Raw genomic sequence first — 22379 nt, forward strand, 5'->3', positions numbered from 1 at the left:
CCCAGTATCCTTGTATTTTACTGCACGTCCACAGAACATGGAAAAAGTCCCCCCGAGGGTCTTGGCACCTTAAACACCTTGCATCTTCTACCTTCCCCATCCTCTGGAGCCGCACTCTATCAAAGTAGGTTCTGTGTAGTATATTAAATTGGATTAGTTGGAGTCTGGATTTAACGGCCACCTCTCTAGGATGCGTTAACACTAATTCCCAGTTGATGTCCTCCATGTCTCCCACGTCCGCTTCCCACACCCGTCTGAGCTTGGACAGATCACCTAGCGTATTATTTGGGAGGGTTTTATATGTTAGGGATACCGCTTTTCGCTGAATGTGTTCCTGCAGGAGTCTACCTTCGAGTGGGACGAACTCCACCAGCTCTGCAGTCCTAATATCTTGGGCCCCCCAGGCATGTCTTAGTCGTGTGTACTTGTAGAGCTGTGATGGATGTAATTCGAACTCTGATTTCAGTGCTGCAAATGATTTCAGTTCCCCTTGGCCACAATGTCCCCCAGGGTAGAGATACCTATGGCGTCCCACTGTTGGTATCCCTTTAGCTTGTGTAGTTCCGCTAGCCACGTGCAGTGCCATATTGGTGTCTGCCTTGTGGGTTTCCTCCCCCAGCCCGTTCGGTTCACTGCAGTATTCCATACCTGTAGGGTGATTCCTGTTGCAAGTAGAAGCCGTCTTCGGCCTGCACCCCCATATAGATAAGATAGTTTGTGTCGTGGTGCCAACTTGTGTCGTTCCAGAGCGTAGGAGGGATGGTCAGCTTGCGCATGTAAACAGTCGTTGATCGGGGCCAGGTGCTCCGCCCAATAATAGGCCTCCAGATTCGGGAGTGAAATCCCCCCACTGTATTGATGCCTTTGGAGCGTGGTTAACACAACTCTAGGTTGTTTGCCCAACCAGAGGAAGGCCTGCAGGTCTGCGTGTATTCTGGTGAAAACTTTTGGGGGCAGCGTGTAATATTTGTTTTGCAAGGCGTACAAGTACTTGGGGAGTATGATCATCGTGTACATTGCCGCGCGGCCTAAAAGAGTGAGCGGGAGCTGCCTCCAGCGATCCATATCTACTATGGAGTTCACCATAATGTGCTCTATGTTTCGTAGATACGCTACGTGTCGGTCCAGGGTGAGATACACTCCGAGGTATTGAAATCCCTCTGTAGTCGTCAGTAGCCTCCTTGGGAGGTCTGGCCAAGTGCCCCGTCCCTGGGGATCGTATAATACAGATTTGTGCCAATTTATCTGGTAGTGGGCGTGTATTACGTATTGCTCCAGTTCAAGAAACAATTCCGGGATCAACGTCACTGGCTTGGTGATATACAGAAGAACGTCATCTGCGTAGAGCGAGATTTTTACTTCGGTCATGTCGCTCTCACTCAGTCTGAATCCCCTAATGTCTATGTTTTGACGAATCCTAGCCGCTAAGACCTCGATAGTTAGGGCAAATAAAAGCGGGGACAGCGGGCAACCTTGTCTGGCCCCTCTCTGAACCCAGAACTCACGCGACAAGACACCATTCACCCTTACTCTGGCTCTTGGCTCGGTGTACAGCAGCTGAACCCATTGCCGGAATTGTGGCCCGAAACCGAATTTCTGTAGTACCCCCTCCAAGAACGGCCAATGAACTGCATCAAAGGCCTTTTCTGCGTCGAGGGACAGGAACCAGTGTGGGCCCTCCCTGTCCCGGACCTCCTGCAGCCAGTTATGGGTGCGCCGGAGGTTCATTCTAGTGCCACTATCCGGAAGGAAGCCTGTCTGATCCAAATGGATCAGATGCGATATCACAGGGCGGAGCCTCAGCGCCAGGATAGTCGCTAGCAATTTTGATTCCGTGTTTAGTAACGAAATGGGGCGGTAGGACACACAGTCCTCCCGCGGTTTACCCTCTTTATAGATTGGGATTATAGTCGCCATGGCCAGGTCTGGAGGAAGCCTCCCCTCCTGCAGGGCCCCCTCGTAGAGTCCCCTCAGGTGTCTTACTAAGAGGTCCGCGGTGCGTTTAAAGAATTCCGCCGGGAAGCCGGTAGGTCCCGGGGTTTTCCCTGGTCGCAGTCTGGCCAAGGCCTCGGCGATGTCATCTAGGGTAATATCAGAGTCCAGGGCTTTAAGTTCGTCAGCTGACAGGGTCGGCAGTTCGGTTTGGTCCATATACTGGATGGCCTCGGCACAATTTCCTAAGTCCCTAGCCCCATAGAAGCTTTCATAGTACTCAGCGAACGCGTCTGCGATGTGTGCATCTGAACTGAGAAGCGCTCCCTGGGGGCCCCTGATCTGCTCCACCCATCACTCCGCACGCTCCTTCTTACTGAGCCACGCTAATAGTTTGCCTGATTTATCTCCAACGTCATATAAACGATGCAGGGTGGCTAGAGCTTGCGTTTTCGCCTCTTCAGTCACTAATTCCCTATATTGCGTCTGTCTATCCGTCAGTCTCCGAAGGGCCACTGGGTCCCTCGAAGTCTGGTACTCCCTTTCCAATTCTAGTATATTCTGTTCAATTAGTTCTGCTTCAGAGTGGAGTTTCCTCCGTTCCTCCGCCAACCTGCTTTTAGCCCTGTCCCGCATAACCGCCTTCAATACCTCCCAGAATATCACTTTCGAGTCAACCGTACCCTCGTTTTCAGCGATATACACTTTAACGTCAGCTCTCAGTCCCCTCAGGACGTTTGCGTTCTGCAGATCCCATGCCGTCAGACGCAGCAGTTGTGTACCTCTCTGGCGTCTCAGGCCCACTTTGACCAGCAATGGAGAGTGATCCGATATGCCTCTTGCTTTTTATTCCACTAAGTCTTGCACTGTCAGGTTTTGTCTGGACATAAATATATAATCCAACCCCGAGAACACCTTATGGGTGCCCGAGAAGTATGAGTAGGCCTCCTGGTTGGGGTGGAGCCACCTCCAGACGTCAGTAAGTCCCATGTTTGCCAGCCATTGGGACAGGGGCGTCTTGGTCCCTTCTCTGTGTGACGTACCTGTACTGTCCAGTTTGACATCCAACAAGTCATTGAAATCTCCCCCTACACTCTGTATAGTGTCAGCCGTGTCTAGTAGTATTTCTGCTACTTTCTGTAATGTGGATGCCTGGAGTTTCTGGGAGCATAGACCGAGATTATGGTGTACATGCGTCTGTTCCACCTCCCCTTGATACCCACATATGTTCCCTGATGGTCTGTCCACGTCTGGGTTATAGAGAACGAAGTGGTCTTTTTGACACTGATGGCAACCCCTCTGAAATCTGTTGTGTATCCCGCATGCGCTAGGAGCTTAAAGCGTCCTCTGGCTAGAAATGCGTAATTGGTGCCTTTGAGGTGGGTTTCCTGCAGCAATGTATGTCTGGGCATAGTCGTTTAAGATAGGAATTGATCAGCCCCCTCTTGATCTTGCTACCCAAGCCATTGACATTCCGTGACAGGACGCTGAGCTCTCCCCTGTCTCCTCCTTGTGTCTCGTGTTCACCTACCATCTTGTGGGCCGTGTGTAATAATGTAATCGGTCTCCCCGTAGGAGGCGGCTTGTGGAGTCTTGTTGTGTGCATTGTCAGTTGCATGATTGTCTACCCCTTTCAAACTCAACTTCCCCCCTCCCTCGCCCATGTCCAACCCCCAACCGGACATCAGTTCCCCAGTTCTGTTGACCCCCCTCCCCCACCCCACCTCCCTCCCCTTCCAGTCCCATCCCCTCACAAGATACAACCGGTAGTAGGAGAAGGTCTGTCGCCCTCCCTTTGTCCCCCCCCCCCTTTAGTCTGCACTACCCAATTCTCTTGTAGTCCTACAACACTACTTTCCTTAAACAAACACCGTTATCAACAGCCTGGAAAGTTTTGTGAAGTGGATGAGAACAAAACTTGGACGAACAAAAAGAGTAGATGACCTTTAACTTCACAGGGAAGAGGAGCATGTAAGAGATATGCAGATCCCGTAGTTTCGCCTTCACTGCGCCAAAGGAGCGGCATTGCTTCTGCACCTCCTGGCTGTAGTCTGGGAATATCATAATGTTCGTGTTTTCCAGGCGGATCTCCCCCAGCTTTCTAGCCTCTCGCAGGATCAGGTCCCGGTCCGCGAAGTTGAGAAATCGTGCGATGACCGGTCTGGGTCTTGCACCCTCCGGAGGCTTTACCAGGAGGGCCCTGTGCGCCCTTTCGATGATGAAACAGGTTGAGAACTGCGTCGTGGGGAAGGTTTTGGTTAGCCAGGAATGAAGGAATGCTGCCATGTTCGTACCTTCGATTCCCTCCCTAAAGCCTACAAAGCGCAGGTTGTTGCGTCTCGCTCTATTTTCGGCATCATCCACCTTCCACAGCAGTTGGCGATGGGATGCTTTGAGCTCTGCCATGTCTTTTCTCAGGGTAGAGATCGAATCTTCAGCTTCGCCTAGGCGTGTCTCAGCTGTGGTCACCCTGTCCGATAATTTTCGGAAGTCTTGCCTCAGTAGTGTTACCTCGGAGCCCACCTCTCCGATCTTAACTTCTAGTGCTGCCCTTAATTCCTGGATATCGGCTCGAGGTGCTTGAATGGCCCCCATCAGCAGGTCGGTGTCCGAGCACACGCCAGAGGCAGCATGAATGGTATCCGTTGACTGTTTAGGCGCAGTGAAGTTGTCCATAGGCCCTTGTTTAGTGGGTTAGGGGAGTGTATCCTTCTTCCCCATGTCTTGCGTTACCCCAACGATTATCTCGTGCGCAATATGCGGTCCACTCCGCCTCTAGCTATCCAGCAGCGGTCAGGGACCAGTGATCTCCACAGTCCGTTGCGGCGTAGTGCAGTCCCGCTTCCTCTCGCTGTAGTCGCCGTGCGCTTCTACCGCCGTCTTCCCACTCCTCGAGGGCTCCGGGTCGTGCGTTCGACGTGAGCTAGGCCCGGATCGTGCTCCTGTGCCTACCTCTACCCAGGGCTGCAGGCTGTGTTGGCTGTCCCACTTAATGTCCGTGGCTTCCACTCTGCCACTGTTTGGGGTACTCCACCGCGCCCTCCCGGCCCCAGGTGTCTCCAACAATCTCTTTCAGGGGGGGAAGGGCTCGTCAGCCTGATCGGTGACCACGAGGACACACACTGGGCGGTCTCCTCAGATGTGGGTGTAAGGCAAGGCCAGTGGGTTCATTAGCGGCCCTAGGCGGTTGATTTGCAGTGCTTTTGGTGTTGTAGGGCCTAGTCACATCGGCGGGGCCTGGAGCCGTGTCGGGGGACTCACGGGCACTACTTCGCGGTTTCGGCCGCCATCTTGGTAAAGGGAGCGCCCGTCATTGAAGTCCCGATGTCTCCACAGGGACTTGTCTCCGTTAACTCTCCAGCCCGCAGGGCTCTGCCAATTGCACCCCACGCCCTCACCTTCTATCCAGCAGTCCTTCGGCAGGGCAAACTCTGGGCCGGCGCTGCCTTCACTTCTCCGCTCCGGCCGCCATGTTGGTGAGGGGCGCCGGTTCCACCGCAACGACCAGACGCCGCATCGGAGCCCTCGGATTCAGCGCGGCACCACTCCAGGGCCCCCTCGCTAGGGCTCTCTTTGCTGCAAATCACTTCAAGGCCTGGAAACCTGAGGGCAACGCTGATCTCAGTTTTCTGTGTTGGCAGCTGCCATCTTGCCGCCGACGGGCCTCCCGAGTCGGACCAACAAAGTCGGTTGTTTGCTGACCGCTATCATTTTAAACTCCAGGAAAGTGGTCTGTACTGGGTCCTACTGCTTCGCGGCGACCCTCTCGCGTTTTTGGTGGCTCCGGGCTAAGTAGAGAGTCGGATTAGGGTGCAGCTCGCCGGGAGCTCCGGTGAGTCAAGTCTTATCGAGCCATGCTGCTGGCCACGCCCTATATATATATATATATATATATATATATATATATATATATATATATATATATATATATATATATATATATATATATATATATATATATATATATATATATATATATATTCAGCTCATGGGGTGTTCAATATGCGGGCCGCACACAAACGACAATGTGCCTTCCCCAAAGCCTTTATTAGGTACGGGCAGCTCAGTTTTCAATTAATAGAAGCACCTGTTTGGCCTGACGCTTTTCAAAATCATCTTCAGAGGCAGTCAGTAAAGTGCATATGTTTGTGCCTTTTTCCCATCTACATTACGGCGATATCGTGCGCCCTGCTGGGCTGATCTGAATGATGTAACACGTTGCCTGATGGGAAATGCCAATTAAACCCTGAATGGATGCGCTGGTAATTATGCGAAAATCCAAAGATCTCCATGAGCCTTGAAAACAGCGCAGCCCTTAATCCTCACTGTCGCCCCACTCTGGAATCCCCATTCCTGATAAGTCCCGTAGCCCCCCTTCCCAGGGTGATGCTGGTCCAGTGGCAGGATGGCCGCTTCAATATTCAGCTCATGGCTCATGGGGTGTCCAAAATACAGGCTGCACACAAACGACAAAGCGCCTATCCCATGAGCTGAATATTGAAGCGGCCGTCCTGCCGCTGGAAGAGAACTAGCATTACAGGTAAGTAACGTATCCTTACAGGGGCAGATATGTCCTCACAAATACTATAATGAAACCTACCTTAGTGGTGACTTACATGTAGTGTATGCAGTGCACAGGGGCTTGACACACAGTGTGTATGCCATGTCATGTTTTTGGAATTCTTAGCACTCTTTCACACAGCTTGCAATGGTAGTCTACATGCAGTTTGTGTGTGGGCCCTTAGGGTGGCTTAATACATGCTGCAGGCCCAGGAGACCCTCTTTAGTACCTATGCCCAAGGTGCCAGTGGTTCCTTTTAACAGGGACATAAAGGGGTGCTAAGGTCCTTGCCACTTTGGTTACAATTAGATATTTAGCTTGTTTTAAGGGAAAGAGCACAGGCACTGGGGGCCTGGTTAGTACAAACCCACTGCATTTTCAGTCAAAAAGTATCAGTACTAGGGCAAAAAGTGGAGATGACCTTGTCACAAAGGTGCTCTACTCTATAATGCGGTATCTCAACCACACCATGTAATCCATTTATTAACCCTTTGGAAGGAGGAAGAACATTGCCCTGTAGTCACACAGTAGAATGCAAATATACTATGTCGGATGTTTCACATAGATATGGTTTGTTATAGTACATAATGAGGCTTTTTACCAATACAGCCTTATTATTTGTGAAAATTGTTGGTCACTCCTCCTTGACTCTGTGTTGTAGATTATTGTCATTGCATGAATAATGCTATTTTCTATCTCATTTTGCTCAGAATAGATGAGGGTGTAATAACTTTTTTAAATCACTCACAGTAATGGTGCTCCTAATGTGCTACTCATATTGTATTGTCAAGTGTTTGATGTTGCCATTAGTGACAGCACTCATCTCTACGCCGATGCTGGCGGTGTTTGCTGCAGTAAATGTAAGCTGGTTGGAGCATGCCAACCAACACCATTACATTATCAGATCTCCATGTTAATAAGTTTAGAACAAAAGAGAATTTAGGCCAAATATCAGGCCATATTGAAGTGGTGACTGCATGGTGACACTGTCCTCCTTCCCTCAGTTCAGAGATATTAGCCCAACTCTAGGGTAAGATTGCAAGCATACAATGTGTGGATTTTATTGGGATGTACCTTTCACTCACTAAGTTAAATGTGTGTCTGAGTGCAGTGCTTTCACTATGGTTGTGTTGGCTATAAGAAATATGCCAGAGAGTTCATCGAATGTGTACCACAGTTGAAAATGCGAAATTCCAAACGGTTACTATGTTGTACTGATGCATGCTAAAGTAACATAAATTAGATTTGATATCTGGGGGATTTCCCAAACCTTTTCTACAAATTAGAAAGCCACAGATTAATAAATGTCCTGTTGAAGGCCGCTGACCCACAGGGCACAATCAATGCCGGTCGAAAGATGTTGACTACACCAGATGGCAGGGCAGTAACCCCCATCTGTTACCAAACGCCACAGGTGATTTTCTTGTAATTCAGCCAGGACATCCTGAGTAAATAATTTGGTAGGATAGTCTTAAACTGTTTTAATTCACATTTCCTCTGGCACGATAAAAAAACTTGAAGGAAAAAAACATTAAAAAAACAACAAAAACGTTGCCCCCCTCTGACAGTGTTTTGTAGTAGATTACCCTGATGTCTCCCTGACGTCTAATTGTTTCTACAATTTTAAACTTCATAATGCAAACCGTGTTTTCCCAGAAAGTCCCTAATTTGTAAATATAAAAATTTTTTTGTTGTGGGTAGATGGAATTTAACCGCCAACTCCGCAAATAAATATAATAGCCCATCATCATGATACAAGTCACCAAGTCGGGTAATCCCCTTCCTTCTCCGGCCTAAGGCCACCTGGTCCCCGAAGATCGGGGACAGCAGTCCCATGGCATTAATGGGGGTATACATGGAAAGTACTGGAATCTTGAAATTTTTATGTACAGTCTGCCAGACTTTAAACACCACATTCAATACCTTAAATTGCGTTCTTTTAAAATAGCTGCCATCCACTCTATTGAATAGAAAATGCTGAACCTCCGACCCTAAAATGATCTGATAGATTGAGGGCACTTCAGCTAGATTACTAATCTCTTCTCCAGTAAGTAAAATATGTGCATTAACCAAGATACAAGAGTATTAATACAAGGCAAAATCAGGCATAGACCATCCTCCTCTTTCTCGAGAAAGAGTCATATATCGAGCAGCCCTGCGAGGTTTCCCCGGGGCACACACAAACCTAGTACAAAGAGACTGTAAATATTGAATTTGTTTAGAGTATACCTCCAGGGGCACTGCCCTAAAAAAAATACATAACTTGTGGTAAGACATTCATTTTCAGAACATTAGCTCTGCCCACTAATGTAAGATGAAGATTCTCTCACCTTTCCAGTGAGCATTTTACTCTCCAAATAATATCACCCCAATTGACCTCAACAATCTCTTTAACAGAGGTACGAATCTTGATACCCAGATAGGTAGCTAGCTGACGTTAGTTCTTCTTTTTTCCGCGCCAGCAAGTGCAGAACCGGGAAGAGCAGTACTCCTAGTCACTTTTTGACTAACTTTTTCGATCTATTTTGGATCTTCTCTAGTCGATTCTCGACTCCGCGGTCCAGGAGGAGGTCGAGGGACCGGTCGCGGGGCCACAGTCATCTCAGCTCGGCGAGTCGACACCACTCGTCGGGCTCCAAGTCCTCAGGTAAGTCGAGGCACAAGAAATCGAAGAAGCGACATCGCTCTTCTGACTCCGACGCTCGCGCAACGTGGCTGGGGGTTCGGGCGACACCACCCACGCGGCTCTGCCGCGTCCAGCTCCACACCGGCCGGTCCCTGGGCTGAATGCGACGCCGGAGAAGATTAGCGCCTACCTCACGGCTATGAGGTCGCGCTTCCCTCCGTCGGGTCCCGCTGAGGTGCCTTAGGGCCCCGCGGACCCGTCGGGGAGCCAAAGCGGGCCGGCGGCCGCAGGGTTCCTCAGGATCCAGGCCTGGATCCGCGACTACGCCGGTCAACCTTACGACCCTCCGCCGACGTAGTCACCAAGGGTGTCCTCGGGCGGCGTGGTCCCAGATTCCCACCCCGGTCCGGATCCGGCGTCGGACCGGCGCCACCTGGCGCCGTCTTCAACGCCGATCGGTGAGCCCTTCACCGACGACCCGGCTCCATCATTTCTTCCTTCAGGAGATGGATGACGAGGGGGATTGGGAGGGGTCAGGACCCTCTGGCACTGCAGTGCCAGTTGAGCTAGGACTGGGCAGACAAACTGGGGGAGGCCAGTGGTCTGGACACTTCGCCCGGCACTGGTTTTGTCTCTCCTCCTACCGTGGCTACGGAGGAGGGGGCTGCTTACAGCGTGGTGTTGACTAGGACAGCCAAGGCCTTGGCTCTTGAGCTCCCAGTCGCGGCCGTGAGGACTAACCTCCTCACTGAGGTGCTCAAACCGTAGGCAAACTCCTCGGAGCCTCTTCTGCCGTTCAACAAAGCCCTCACTGACGTTCTGTTGGGCACCTGGTCCAAGCCCTCTACAGGCCTCCCTGTAGATCGGAACGTGGCCCGAAGCCACTGCCCGGCTCCGGGCGACCCCAGTTTCCTGTCCGTTCACCCCACCCCTGAGAGCCTGGTGATCCAGGCCTCAACTTCCCAGACTGCATTCCCGACCGCCCCTCCGGATCGGGAATCCAAAAGGTACGACCAGTTTGTTAAGAAGCTGTTCTCATTGAGTTTGGGATTGCGGTCTGTCAACACCGCCTGCCTTTTGGGCCGTTACTCCCACTCTTTGTGGGATACTGTTGCGGAAGTGCTGCTGCAGTGCCCGGCGGAGGTCCAGGCAAAGCTTACCAAAGCCCTTGCAGAGGGAAGGGATGCAGCACGATATTCTATTCAGTGTGGACTGGATACCACGGACTCGCTAGGTAGGGTGATTGCGCCAACTTTTCGGACGATGTCCAAGCCTCTGTCATGGACATGCCCTTTGATGGCCGTCGCCTCTTTGGCGACAGGGCGGACAGCGCGCTGGAGCGTTTCAAGGACTCCAGGGCTACGGCCAAGTCCTTGGGCCTCGGCCAACGCCAGCAGACTTCCGCCTTTCGGCCCTTTAGTGGCCAAGGAAGGGGCGACCCACATGTCCAGCTAGCCACAGGCCACAGAAACAAACTCAACGCGGCTGCAGACGTAACCGCCTTGGCGGTGCCGGGGGACACCGGCAAGGTCAGTCCACACCCGCCCCCGCAGCATCTGCCTCAAAATCCTCCTTGTCCAAGTTTTCAGGCCCATTTGACGCCAGTGGGGGGCAGGGTTCGCCATCACCTCCTCCACTGGCGCTCCATCACATCGGACAGGTTGGTGCTGCAAATCGTCCGAAGGGGCTACTCCCTCCCCTTGAGGTGACCCCTCCAGCCATGCCACCGCAGTACCACCTCATGTCAGGGGATCACGTGCAACTTCTGCAGGAGGAAGTTACGGCCCTCTTGGCCTCCTGGGCCAGAAGTAGGACGTGGTTGCTATTCCCACTACTTTCTGGTACCCAAGACAAGAAGGGCAAAGGGGGCCTACGCCCTATCTTGGTTCTAAGGAGTGCCAGCGGCTTCCTCCGGAAGGAGAAGTTCAAGATGCTGACTTTGGCTCAGGTCCTAGCCGCCCAGGACCCAGAAGACTGGATGGTAGTATTGGACTTGCAGGATGCGTATTTCCACATCCCCGTCCTGCCGGCCCACCAGCGTTACCTGCTGTTCACCGTAGGCCACAAGCACTTTGTTTACCTTTCTCCCCTTCGACCTTACCAGTGCCCCACGGGTGTTCACGAAAGTGATGGCGGTGGTCGCAGCTCATCTGCGCAGATTAGGGGTTTCAGTCTTTCCCTATCTGGACAATTGGTTGTTGAAGGCGGGCTTGCCCCAAACAGTTGTCTCCCACCTCCAGACTACGGCCGACCTCCTGCACTGGCTGGGGTTCTCCAGCAACGTGCCGAAGTCACACCTGTGCCCCTCGCAGAAGCTCCTTTTCATCGGAGCGTTTCTGGACTCGGTTTATCCCCCCGAACAGCGGGTTCAGGATATTCAGGCTCTGATTCAGGTCTTTCAGCCTTTATCCTGAAACTCGGTCAGGTTGACGCTGTGGCTCCTGGGGCTGATGGCCTCCTGCCTGCATCCTTCTGGTGCATCATTCCCGGTGGCGGATGCGGGCTCTGCAGTGGGACCTGAAGTTTCAGCACAGCATCAAGGGCAACCTGTCCAACCTGTCCGACTGCGTCCGGATCCCGGAGGGCACTGCATGACAGTTGCAGTGGCGGCTCACGAACTGCGATTGGGTCAGTGGCAGATCTCTCTCCCTTCCCCAACCGGAGCACATAGTAGTGACAGATGCGTCTCTCTTGGGATGGGGAGGCCACATGGGAGAGAGGTAGATCAGAGGCCTCTGGTCTCCGGCGGGAGCTGCGGTCGATCCGGCTTGCACTGATAGCATTCCTTCCCTCTGTCAGGGGAAGTGTAGTGCAGGTGTTCACGGACAACACCACTGCCATGTGGTACTGCAACAAACAGGGCGAGGTGGGTCGTGGACCCTTTGTCAGGAGGCTCTGTGCCTCTGGACATGGCTGGAACACCAGGGCGTCACCCTGGTGGTTCAACACCTGGCTGGTTCCCTGAACGTCGCCGGTGCATGATGGATCACGAATGGCGTCTGAACTCGGACATGGCGCAAGGCCTCTTTCGGCAGTGGGGAGAGCCTTGGTTAGATCTTTTTGCCACTGAAGAGAACGCGCAATGTCATCAGTTCTGCTCGTTGGAATTTCCAAGGCGGCACTCGCTCGGAGACGCTTTTCGTCGCGTGTGGAGCTGCGGTCTGTTGTATACCTTTCCTCATATACCACTTCTGCCCAGATTGCTGAAGATCAGGCGAGACCGGGCCCAAGTCATCCTTGTGGCTCCGGACTGGGCATGAAGATACTGCTATCCCGAGCTACTCAACATGTCATTCAATCCCCCGATTCGTCTGCCTCTTCAGGAGGACCTTCTGTCGCAGCAGCAGGGGACGGTCCTCCACCCCAACCTGTCCAGCCTCCACCTCCATGCGTGGAGATTGAGCGGCGGTAGTTGAGGCCATTTGACTTGCCTCCTGAAGTCTGTGATGTGATTCTGGCAGCCAGGTGTCCCTCCACAAAATCGGTATACGCCTGCAGGTGTATCAAATTTGTGGCATGGCACACAGCAAAGGCTGTGGATCCTCTCTCTGCCCCCCTTTCAGAGGTTCTCCTCTTCCTTCTCTCTCTTGCCCAGCAGGGCTCTGCTCTGGGCACTCTTAAGGGCTACCTCTCTGTCATTTCTGCCTTCTTGAGGCCTCCTGATCAGTCTTCTCTTTGCAAGTCCCCTGTTGTAAATAGATTCTTGAAAGGCATCACGCACATGTTCCCTCCTGTTCCTGTCGTGATGCCTCAGTGGGACTTGACCCTTGTTCTAACCTATCTGATGTGCGCTCCTTTCGAGCCACTTCACAATTGCCCTCTTCGTCTTCTGACTCTTAAGACTGCATTCCTGGTTGCCATCACCTCTGCCAGGAAAGTGAGTCAGATCCAGACTTTCTTCTAAGCTTCCTTTCCTTTCTGTCCATCCGGACAAAGTTGTTTTAAAATCTCGTCCTTCTTTCCTGCCCAAAGTGGTTACGGCCTTTCACATTGGGCAGTCCATCACTTTGCCCTCCTTCTATCCGCTTCCGCATCCTTCCAAGGAGGAAGAGAGGCTCCATCCTCTGGACCCAAAACGTGCGCTCTCCTTCTACCTAGATCGCACTCGCCATTTCCGGGTTGACGACCAGCTCTTTGTTGGTTACGTGGGCGCGAAGAAGGGACGGGCGGTGCACAAACGAACCATCTCTCGGTGAGTCGTGTTGTGCATCAAGATCTGTTACTCTTTGGCTAGGAAGGAGCCTCCTGTTGGCCTGAGGGCCCATTCCACTCGGGCCACGGCAGCTACTACTGCCCTGGGTCGGGGAGTCCCCTTGCAGGACATCTGTCAGGCAGCTACGTGGGCCTCGCTGCACACGTTTGTTAGACACTACTGCCTGGACAGCCAAGTCTGGAGAGATGGCTTTTTCGGCCGTTCCGTTCTCCATGACTTTCTGGTGTGATCTTGGTCCGCAGACCCACCACCGGGGTTGGTATTGCTGGGGTATCTATTCTAAGGTAAGGCATCTAACACTAACCTGTTTATTTCAGATGCACAAGTTACTTACCTTCGGTAACGATATATCTGTAAGAAACAGTAGTTAGTGTTAGATTCCTTACTGCCCAACCCATCCTCCCCGTTCTGCGGACCGATATGTAGGGTTAAGGTATTTCCCTTCGAGGGCCATAGTTTTGGCACAAGTGTCGGTCTCTGGCATGGCTCTGTGTTCCTGGCGCGGAAAGCTATGTACAAGAACTGATGTCAGCGCGCGGCGTCTAAGTACTCCGACGACGTCATCCCGGCGACCACGATGACTGACGCGGAGCCGCAGACGACACCTACCGGACACACAGGGGTACTGCTACGCAAAACTTTCCGATCCAGTCTGACGCCTGGGGATTTTCTAAGGTAAGGAATCTCACACTAACTACTGTTTCTTACAAATATATCGTTACCGAAGGTAAGTAACTTGTGAATTAAGCTCATACCCAGAAACTACCCCAAAAGTCTGCACCAGGTATTCTATTTCAGGTATAGCGAGACCAGGATTAGAAGTAGCGACCGCAACATCGTCGGCATACGCCATTACAGAATATCGTTCTTGTTTTGCTATAAAAGGCAAGATCTTTCTACTTTGTTCTTACATAAGAATAAACTGATTAATATACAAAGCAAATAAAAGTGGTGAGCAAGGACAGCCTAGCCGTGTACCTCTAGAGATCGCGATGGTCTCTGAATAAAATCCCATTGAGCAAATTTTCGCCGAGGGCAAAAAATAAAGGGCCTTTAAGCACATATATAGCCCTGCCCGAACCCCATTTGTTGCAGTCCCATCCAAAGGAATTTCCACGAAATCCAGTTGAACGCCTTTTCGGCATTGAGAAAAATCAGGCCAAGTTCTCGTGATTCTGCCTGTGCAATATCACGGGGAGTAATTACTCTATGCACATGGTCTACCGTCCCTCTACCAGGTATAAAGCTGTGTTGTTTTAGCGATACTATTGATATCATTTTTGCCACTGTGTTGCCAAAATTCTTGCATACATTTTACCGTCTGCGTTGAGAAGAGGGATTGGACGATAAGACCCCGGCATTTCACATGGTTTCCCCTTTTTCTTAACACACAAATATTGGCCTCAGACCAGGTTCATGCAATCTCCCCTTTTTGTGCAGTTTAAAAAATGTTATGCACATCTTTTATAAGCTCCTGAAAAAAGGACTTAAATACTTTCAAGGGAAGTCTGTCCGATCCCGCAGCTTTCCCTACTGCAAGAGAGTTTACTGACTGCTCTAATTCGCCCAACGAGATGGGTTCCTCAAGTATTTCAACAATTGGCCCCATAAAGAGGCTGGAAGTCCCATATCCATCAAAGATGGACCCCCAGTATCGATCTCTGTATAGAACTCTGTATAAAAATCCTGAAACACTTTAAGAATTTCCTGGGGATCAGACACAATAACCCCAGCCTTATTTTGAATCCCCATTATTCTTTGTTCGAACTCTTTTACTCGCAATTTCTGGGCTAGACATCTCCCCGTGGCCTCGCCATACTCATGACATTCTTTTCTATAAGTTTGATATTTTATAGCGATCTCCTTACTCCGTTCTAGATTGATTTTAGCCTTACATCTCGCTAAATTATTCTGATGTGCTGTTATGTTATATCCTGCAGCTATCACGTTGGCTAATTCCTCTTCGGCGATCTTAAACTCATCATATAACACCTGCAATGCCTGTTTCATTAATTTACATTTAAAAAAGCCAACGCTCTGTGTTTCACCTCTAAATCCCGCTTTGAACGTGTCCCATACAGTCCCCCAAGACGCAGAGTGTCTATTAATTTGGAAGAATTGCTTTATCCATGCCTTCATGTGATCAATAAACTTTTCAGTCAACAAATGCTTCCTATTAAATGTAAACATTCTCGGCGCTACGCACCGAGCGAGCGCTGGGATTTCGGCTGCCTCAGGTGCATGAGCCGAAGTCACCCTTGGGTATAAACAGATTTTCATCCCAGTAACCACTGATGTAGGTACAAAACAGTAATCCAGACGTACAAGCCTATTGTGGGGATATGAATAAAACGTGTATCCTGAGTCATGCCTATACAGGCTTCTCCACACATCTAGTAGTCCATGGTCAGTTAATAATTGAAATAAAGCCTTGCTGACCCTAGGTTGCCTACCTTTGTAATTTCTCCCCCTATTTTGAAAATCGTCAGAAGTCAAATTTATATTAAGATCCCCACATCAAAATAGGGGAGTGGGCCATGTAGCAAGCTCCCTATTCAAATACTCCAATATTGGAGCTTCATCAAGGTTAGAGCCATATATTGTACAGAGAGTAAATATAACTCCCCCCTGTCCTACATTCCACAATATCCCAACAACCGAACTTATCTGCCAAAAGGCGCCCAGTAGCTTAGATAAAAGGTTTTTCTAAACTCGCCACCTCCTCCTCTCAGACTTGACTGCCTAGAAGTTACTTGAACTGTATACACTAGTTCTGCTAACACCTTACGTTTTGCCCACGGGATATGCGTCTCCTGCAGACACACTACATCAGGCTTGATTACCCGAAGCTCTCAAGAAACCCTTTGCCTTTTATTGTAATGATTTAGCCCACACACATTCAGTGTGCATATTCGAAGGCCTAAATTTGACATAGACTCAAGATTGCCATACCTACAGGCTTATACGCAAATCCTTTTAACTCTCTGTACATTTCTTTGCTGCTATGAATCTTCCTTTTTCTTTTACCCCTCCCACCCTCCTCCTTCCCCTCTCCACCACTCCTCCCCTCCCGCATCACCCCCAAAGAACCCCCACCAACCGCCTACCTCGAGGCTTTAGGACTGTTAGTCCTAGCGATGACATGCTCCCTACACCCAAAAGTGTCTCCCACACCCGTGAGATCCCCCAGCCATTGCACCAATGCATTAAAAAATCTTTTTTTTAAATAGTCTACGGTTCAGCAAGCAATAGATGGTAAACCATACTCATTCTCTTCCCCCATAACATAACCTGCTGCAACAGCTGGGGGGTATACAACGTCATATGCGAGAATTATACTCAAACTTATACATGAGAACACAAGGAAAGACTATGGATTAAATAAAAATCCTATTAACCTAATCCCTCCTTATCCTTCTTTGAGGGTTTGCAAAAATTCTTTAGCCAAAATTTCAGAAGTGAAAACCTAGTATTCCCTTTATACACGATTTTAAGTTTGGCTGGTTGTAGTAGGAAAGCTTGGGCCCCTGTGGTTTGAAATGGTAAAATTAATTGACGTAGTTGACAGCGTTTCTCTGCTGTCTGATGGCAGTAATCTGGTCTAACAAAGAATTAGACCCCTTGCCTACTCTTTTTCTGTCAGGGCGGGTCAGCTCAGAAACGGCTTCTCGTACCAAAAAGTTGTTAAATGAGATCAATATAGCCCTTGGTTGAGACACTTCTGCCGACTAGCCTGGTCGCGCCCGAACAGAAAAGAGTAAGCGATGAGCCCTCTGTACCTCCGCCTGCCAGTTCCATTGAGTTAATTCTGGAAGCGCCTCAGTAAACAATTCAACAATAAATTTACGAGGATCCTTTCCTCAGCCCCCTGAGGAATTTGAAGGACTCGCAGATTGTTCCGCCGAGCTCTATTCTCCAAATCAGTGAGTTTCCATAGCATATCGTCCTTTCCTGCATGTAAGTTCTCATTCAACGTCTTTTGCAAAGCTAATTCGTCCTCCAAACACCAAATACGCGCTTCTGCCTCAGTAATTCTTGAAGTAACCTCTGAGCATGTCTTAGCAATGCGTCTTACTGAATTTTGCAGTTTGCGACAGACTTTCTGTGTCCTCTGGCTTTCTAATTGCGTTTCCTCCCTATGAGTCATTATTGTTTGATATATGAGACTCAAGGATATCTCTTCTGATGGCTCTACCATTCTTCGCACCACAGAGGAGTCGGGATGATTTAGAAAAATACAATGCGAGATGGAGAACTTGGTTGGGGAATCCCGAAATTTCACTGGAAAAAAGCTATTGATTTGGCAGGGAGAATCTTTTGCGCAGCTATTCTTAAAAGTCAACATTATAAAATGTTATTTAATTTGTACCATACACCTGTCATAATGATGAAGTGGGGGGGGGCAACATGGTGGGAAATGTTTCCGTTGTGGAAAGGTAAGTGCAGTCATTGTGCATGTGATTTTTGTGTGTGCTGTTCTGGATACTCTGATAGAATTTATAGAGAGTGTTGGAACTGGGTAGCCTGGCCTAGGGCAAGACATGCATTTCAGAGGCACAGTGTTAAGGTTGCAGACCACCCAAAAGTAAAATCACGCAATATCACACAAAAGAAAACGCTACACCAAAAATGTGGAAAAATAAGTACTGTTTTATAAAAATAATATACTCTGTTCTCTTATTCGGTTAGCATTTACAGTTCAGTACTTTACAATAAATCAAGTAAAGAGCAATTCACTAGAGTTTTGGGAGAGAAAACTATCATACCATATAAGCACAAGAAGATATTATTGAATTAATATTAAGTTAATCAGCAGTAGCTTTCATTTCATTTGGACATCATGAACATCAGTAGTGCCACCTCCAGGAATATGAACCTGCTTCAAGAGCTATGGTCAAAAGTAAACATGGCATCAGACAGCAACCTTAATTAACTTTGGCTTCTATCACTACTGTTATCTAGTTTCTTCACTTGTCCCACTCTGTAATAAAAACAAACATCCTAACCAGCAGTACTACTCAGTTCATCAATCTGGCAATCTTATCTTGCTTCAGTAACCAGGTTAAGTACTTTGGGAGATTTCCCCCCAGTCTCAAGATCACAATTTCATTAAACCTGTCCCATGAACTCACACTAGGGACTTGTTCATAGTACTTTAGTTGTAGGACCTTCCTTTCTCTTGTTCCAGTCTTTACTAACCCAGATCCCCCACCTTACTTGTGATGCAGCGTTAGCAGCTGGAGCTCACCGCTGATGGTCTCTTACTCTCAGCGCCGCCTCCTCGCCAGCACAGCCACACAGGCGCTGGGAAGGGGTCGCGCTGCTCCGCTCCCGCTAATACTTTTCAGAAGGAAGGGGGCCGCTGGGGGTTTCAGATATTTCCCTCCCCGCTCGCGCTCACTTCACTGCAGGGCGCTCGAGCCGGGGGGGGGGGGGAAGAGAAAAGCTCCTCTGTGTAGTAATCACCGAGGGACTCTCCGCGTCTCTCCTCACTCTGAAAGGGGTCGCGCTGCTCTTCCAGTCATGCGCGGCGCTCTCCTCACTCTGAAAGGGGTCGCGCTGATCCTCCAGACATGCGCGACGCTTCCCTCGCTCCCGCCTGCACTACTCCAACTCCGCCTCACGGAGCCTGACAGCGCCACTGGGCATGCGCGAGAGAGGAGTGTCTCACCTCCGGAGACCGCGCTGATTGTCTGACGCTGCTCTTCCTCTGGGCACTTGACAAGGGCTCTCCCCGGTCTGCTTCTCACCACAGGGCACACAAACTCGGCTCCACAACGGCGCCGCTCGTCCAGTGCCAACTTGGGGGTTCAGAAGGGCGGATCAGCCCGTTTTCTCCTGGCTTCTACTCTCCTCAGTGGCGCTCCACCACAGCAGGTGAGAGGTGACGCTCCAGAGAATCAGGGACCAGGGAACAGTCTATCTCAATTACCAGTCTCTGGGCAGAGGACTGCGCTCCGCAGCGCTGCAGTCTCCTTCTCCTAGGGCTTCCCCACTATTAGTTAGAAAGGGGCAAACTAGGCGCCCAGGGTCTCCAGCAACTTCCCACAGCGGGGCCAGGGCGAGTAACCAACAGGGGAATAGTGGGTTAAACCAGTAAAGCAGCCTCCCAGTTCAGGAGGTCAACCCTGAGTCCAACCTCTTCCCACCCTCAGCTACCACCTGTCCTCCAGCTGACTTCCACAGGTAGACAAAATGGCTGCCTCGCATTCCGCCTTTTATAGGCTGCCCTTCAATGGTCCAGCATGGACCAGAAGGTTCTGGAATGCCCTATGTTAAGCTATGGCCAAGTTCTAGGTGCGACAGTTGGGGGCAGTTGGTGGCCACCATTTTAGGTGGTGCCAGCTTCCCTGTCAGAACAGGCCTCTGGGCCTGAGGTAAAAGATTATGGGGGGAAAAAGAACACCTATCCCCTTGACCAACACCTAAAAAGTAGTAGACACAAAAAATAGTAAGGGTATGAGGGGCAAAAAGGGGACAAAATAAATAATAATGAGGAGGGACTGCGCAAAAAAATCCAGACAGGTCTAACAGAGAGGTATTTGTCAGAAATAACCCGGGGTTGTGTTAAGATTTCTCATGATGTTGCTAGGTATCAGGGAGGATTACCGTCGGGGACAGTTATTATAAAAATACCGTTATATAATTTTTATGGCCACGGCGGTTGCTCGATTGACAATTGCCTCACTGTGATTACAGCAAGAGGCCCCTCCTTTTGAGGTGTGGCAGGCAAAGTTTCTAAATGTGTACAACATGGAATACAGTTGATATGCCGTCAAAGGATACAGGAAAAGGAAATTAGGGTTATTGATTTGGGGGCGGTGAGGGATTATATGGCGGGGTAAGTAACTCTGTTATGTATAATAAAGTTTGTACTTCATGTTAATTTATGTTTGGGGCCTTGGTCTGGATTGGGGCTTTTAAGGCGTAACGATGGATGTCTTGAAGTATGTGTTCTGTTATGTATTATTTATCATGCTGATATCGAATTGTAATTAAAAAAAAAAAACTTTGCCCCCACATTATCTGATTGAGCTCACCTCAACCTATAAGAGGCCCAGATGTGGGAAACCCAATGATAAACCATACCACAGTTTGTGGGCGAGGGCCTTGCTTTTCCCAGTATTCCATCCGCCTTGGTATTAGTGGGTAGATATTTATAATAGCTCTAGCTTTTCTCATTTGTGATTATTGGCGGTTGGTGTCAAGAACAGTATTTGCAATCTAAGAGGGTGTCCGATTCAGTATCCACATGTGTGACAATCAATACTCCTGAGTATTGGAGGTTCACAATACTATTGATGGTAGAATTAGGGTAATTGATATCTGAATTTGATGTTTGGGTGCAGAGTTGAACTTGAAGAGTGTTTTCGAATTTAAATTGACATTCGATAAATTGTTGATTTGTATAGCTTGGTACAGAATTAGACTATTGCATTTTTGAACAAATGTTTTGAGAATTGACTTGTGAGGAAGCCTTTGTAGTCGAAATGTATTGGACCTGGAATGAACCCAAATGTGGCATCTCATTGAACTGAATAAAATACTAAATGTTAAAATGAACGAGACGGCTTGATGAATTGGTGTCAATATGATGAGTGGAACAGATTTATTATCAATATATATTGATTGAATTCCAGTACATTTGGATACTCTGCAGATGAATCAGAAGAAAATCAGTGAATGTCTGGGATGTCAGAACTACTGTTTTCTCAGCACAGTACCACCTATCTTTTTCTGTGTGGTGAAGCTCATTCCCCACCATACCTTGAAAACATCCAGCTCGCTTTTCTCTTTCCTCCTATCCATCCCCAGTACACTCGCTTTCTCTCACCCTTCCTCCTCCTGTTAGACATCATTATCATCATACATAGAGGAGAGGTTCCAAAACTCAGCTTTATGTTTAATTGAAGAGCCAGATGACTGTTCCTCCATAAGTGGTCTGTGCATTACTTGTGCACTCTACTACATCAAGTTGTGAAGTGTATCTGGTCCCTGAGAGACCTGTATACCTGGATGGAACTGAATATGTAAATGGGTGCTTTTTTTCAAAAACGTTGCAGTGTGATCTGACCAGCTTATGCATACACTCTTATACCATTTGTATTTTTTATTACGCCTTGGAATATAGCATCTCAGCTTTCCCAACTAGAACCTCATCCAATTTGGAATCTGGAGTCTGCAGATATGAAGCAATTGTCAATGTCCCACCTGGTAATCATTGCAAGCAACTTGTTTTTTTGTGCTTTTAGTTGATTTTAAGCTGGAGAAAAGTAGCAGTGAATTTGGTGATTCTCCAGGCCTAGAGAAAGGGACTCCTGGATCAACCCGAATGGTCACAAGGTTACGAAATCCTGAAAGCAAACTGAGTCAGCTGAAAAGTCAACAAGTTGCTGCAGCTGTTCATGAAGCCAATAGGTATTATAAAGATGGCAAAGAGGTTAGTTTTTTTTCCATTTTACATGAAATGTATTGTTAGTCCTACAAGAGATGACCCTTTCTCAACACTATGTAATTGTGTGACCTTTATTGTAGCAAACAGCAAAAAAAATGTTTTCTGGTCTCTCTTGGAATACTACACATGCATAGTTTCTGTTTAACGTTTCTGTTTAACTTTTGTTATATATTGCATGAGAGATGTTCTCATCTAGGGATAAAGGTATTTTGATTAAATGACACAGTTCAAGGCATGTGGGCTGCTGAATTCATATCTGTGCATAGATCGCCACCTAGTGTTGGGTCCGGATGATTGCACTTTGTTGTCCTGGAAGAGTCTTCGAAGTATCACGAGGTAGGTGACTCCTCCCCTGGACTACAGTGCGCATGGGCATCCTTTCCATGCTCAGATTGTTTTTTTCCGCCATTGGGTTCGGATGCAAACTCCTATAATCCAACTCGGAATCGAAACAAACATTTTCTAAAGGCCAAAAGGCCTTCGACTTCGTCGGTATTGTTCCGTTCGGTACCTCTCTACTCTATACAACTTTACATCTCGAATCCGTCGTCGACGGGGCCGCTGGGCCCTTTCGACGCCACGTGAGCCGACC

At 49.0% G+C, this 22379-nt stretch overlaps 1 protein-coding gene across 5 annotated transcripts in view; it reads left to right on the forward strand.

Annotated features, from left to right (window-relative positions):
* The window catches only part of BPTF (bromodomain PHD finger transcription factor), a 1855127-nt gene that overhangs the window by 282654 nt on the left and 1550094 nt on the right, over positions 1 to 22379 (forward strand). For all 5 annotated transcript variants that reach the window (XR_013598794.1, XM_078654332.1, XM_078654328.1 and 2 more), the window contains exon 7: positions 21585 to 21772. Coding sequence is in view for 4 of the 5 variants with exons in the window: in XM_078654332.1 (XP_078510458.1) it covers positions 21585 to 21772 (188 nt within the window). In the remaining variant the exon portion in view is untranslated. The remainder of the gene's footprint in view (positions 1 to 21584; positions 21773 to 22379) is intronic.

Source organism: Lissotriton helveticus, chromosome 7 (genome assembly GCF_964261635.1).
Source record: "Lissotriton helveticus chromosome 7, aLisHel1.1, whole genome shotgun sequence".
Lineage (NCBI taxonomy): Eukaryota > Metazoa > Chordata > Amphibia > Caudata > Salamandridae > Lissotriton > Lissotriton helveticus.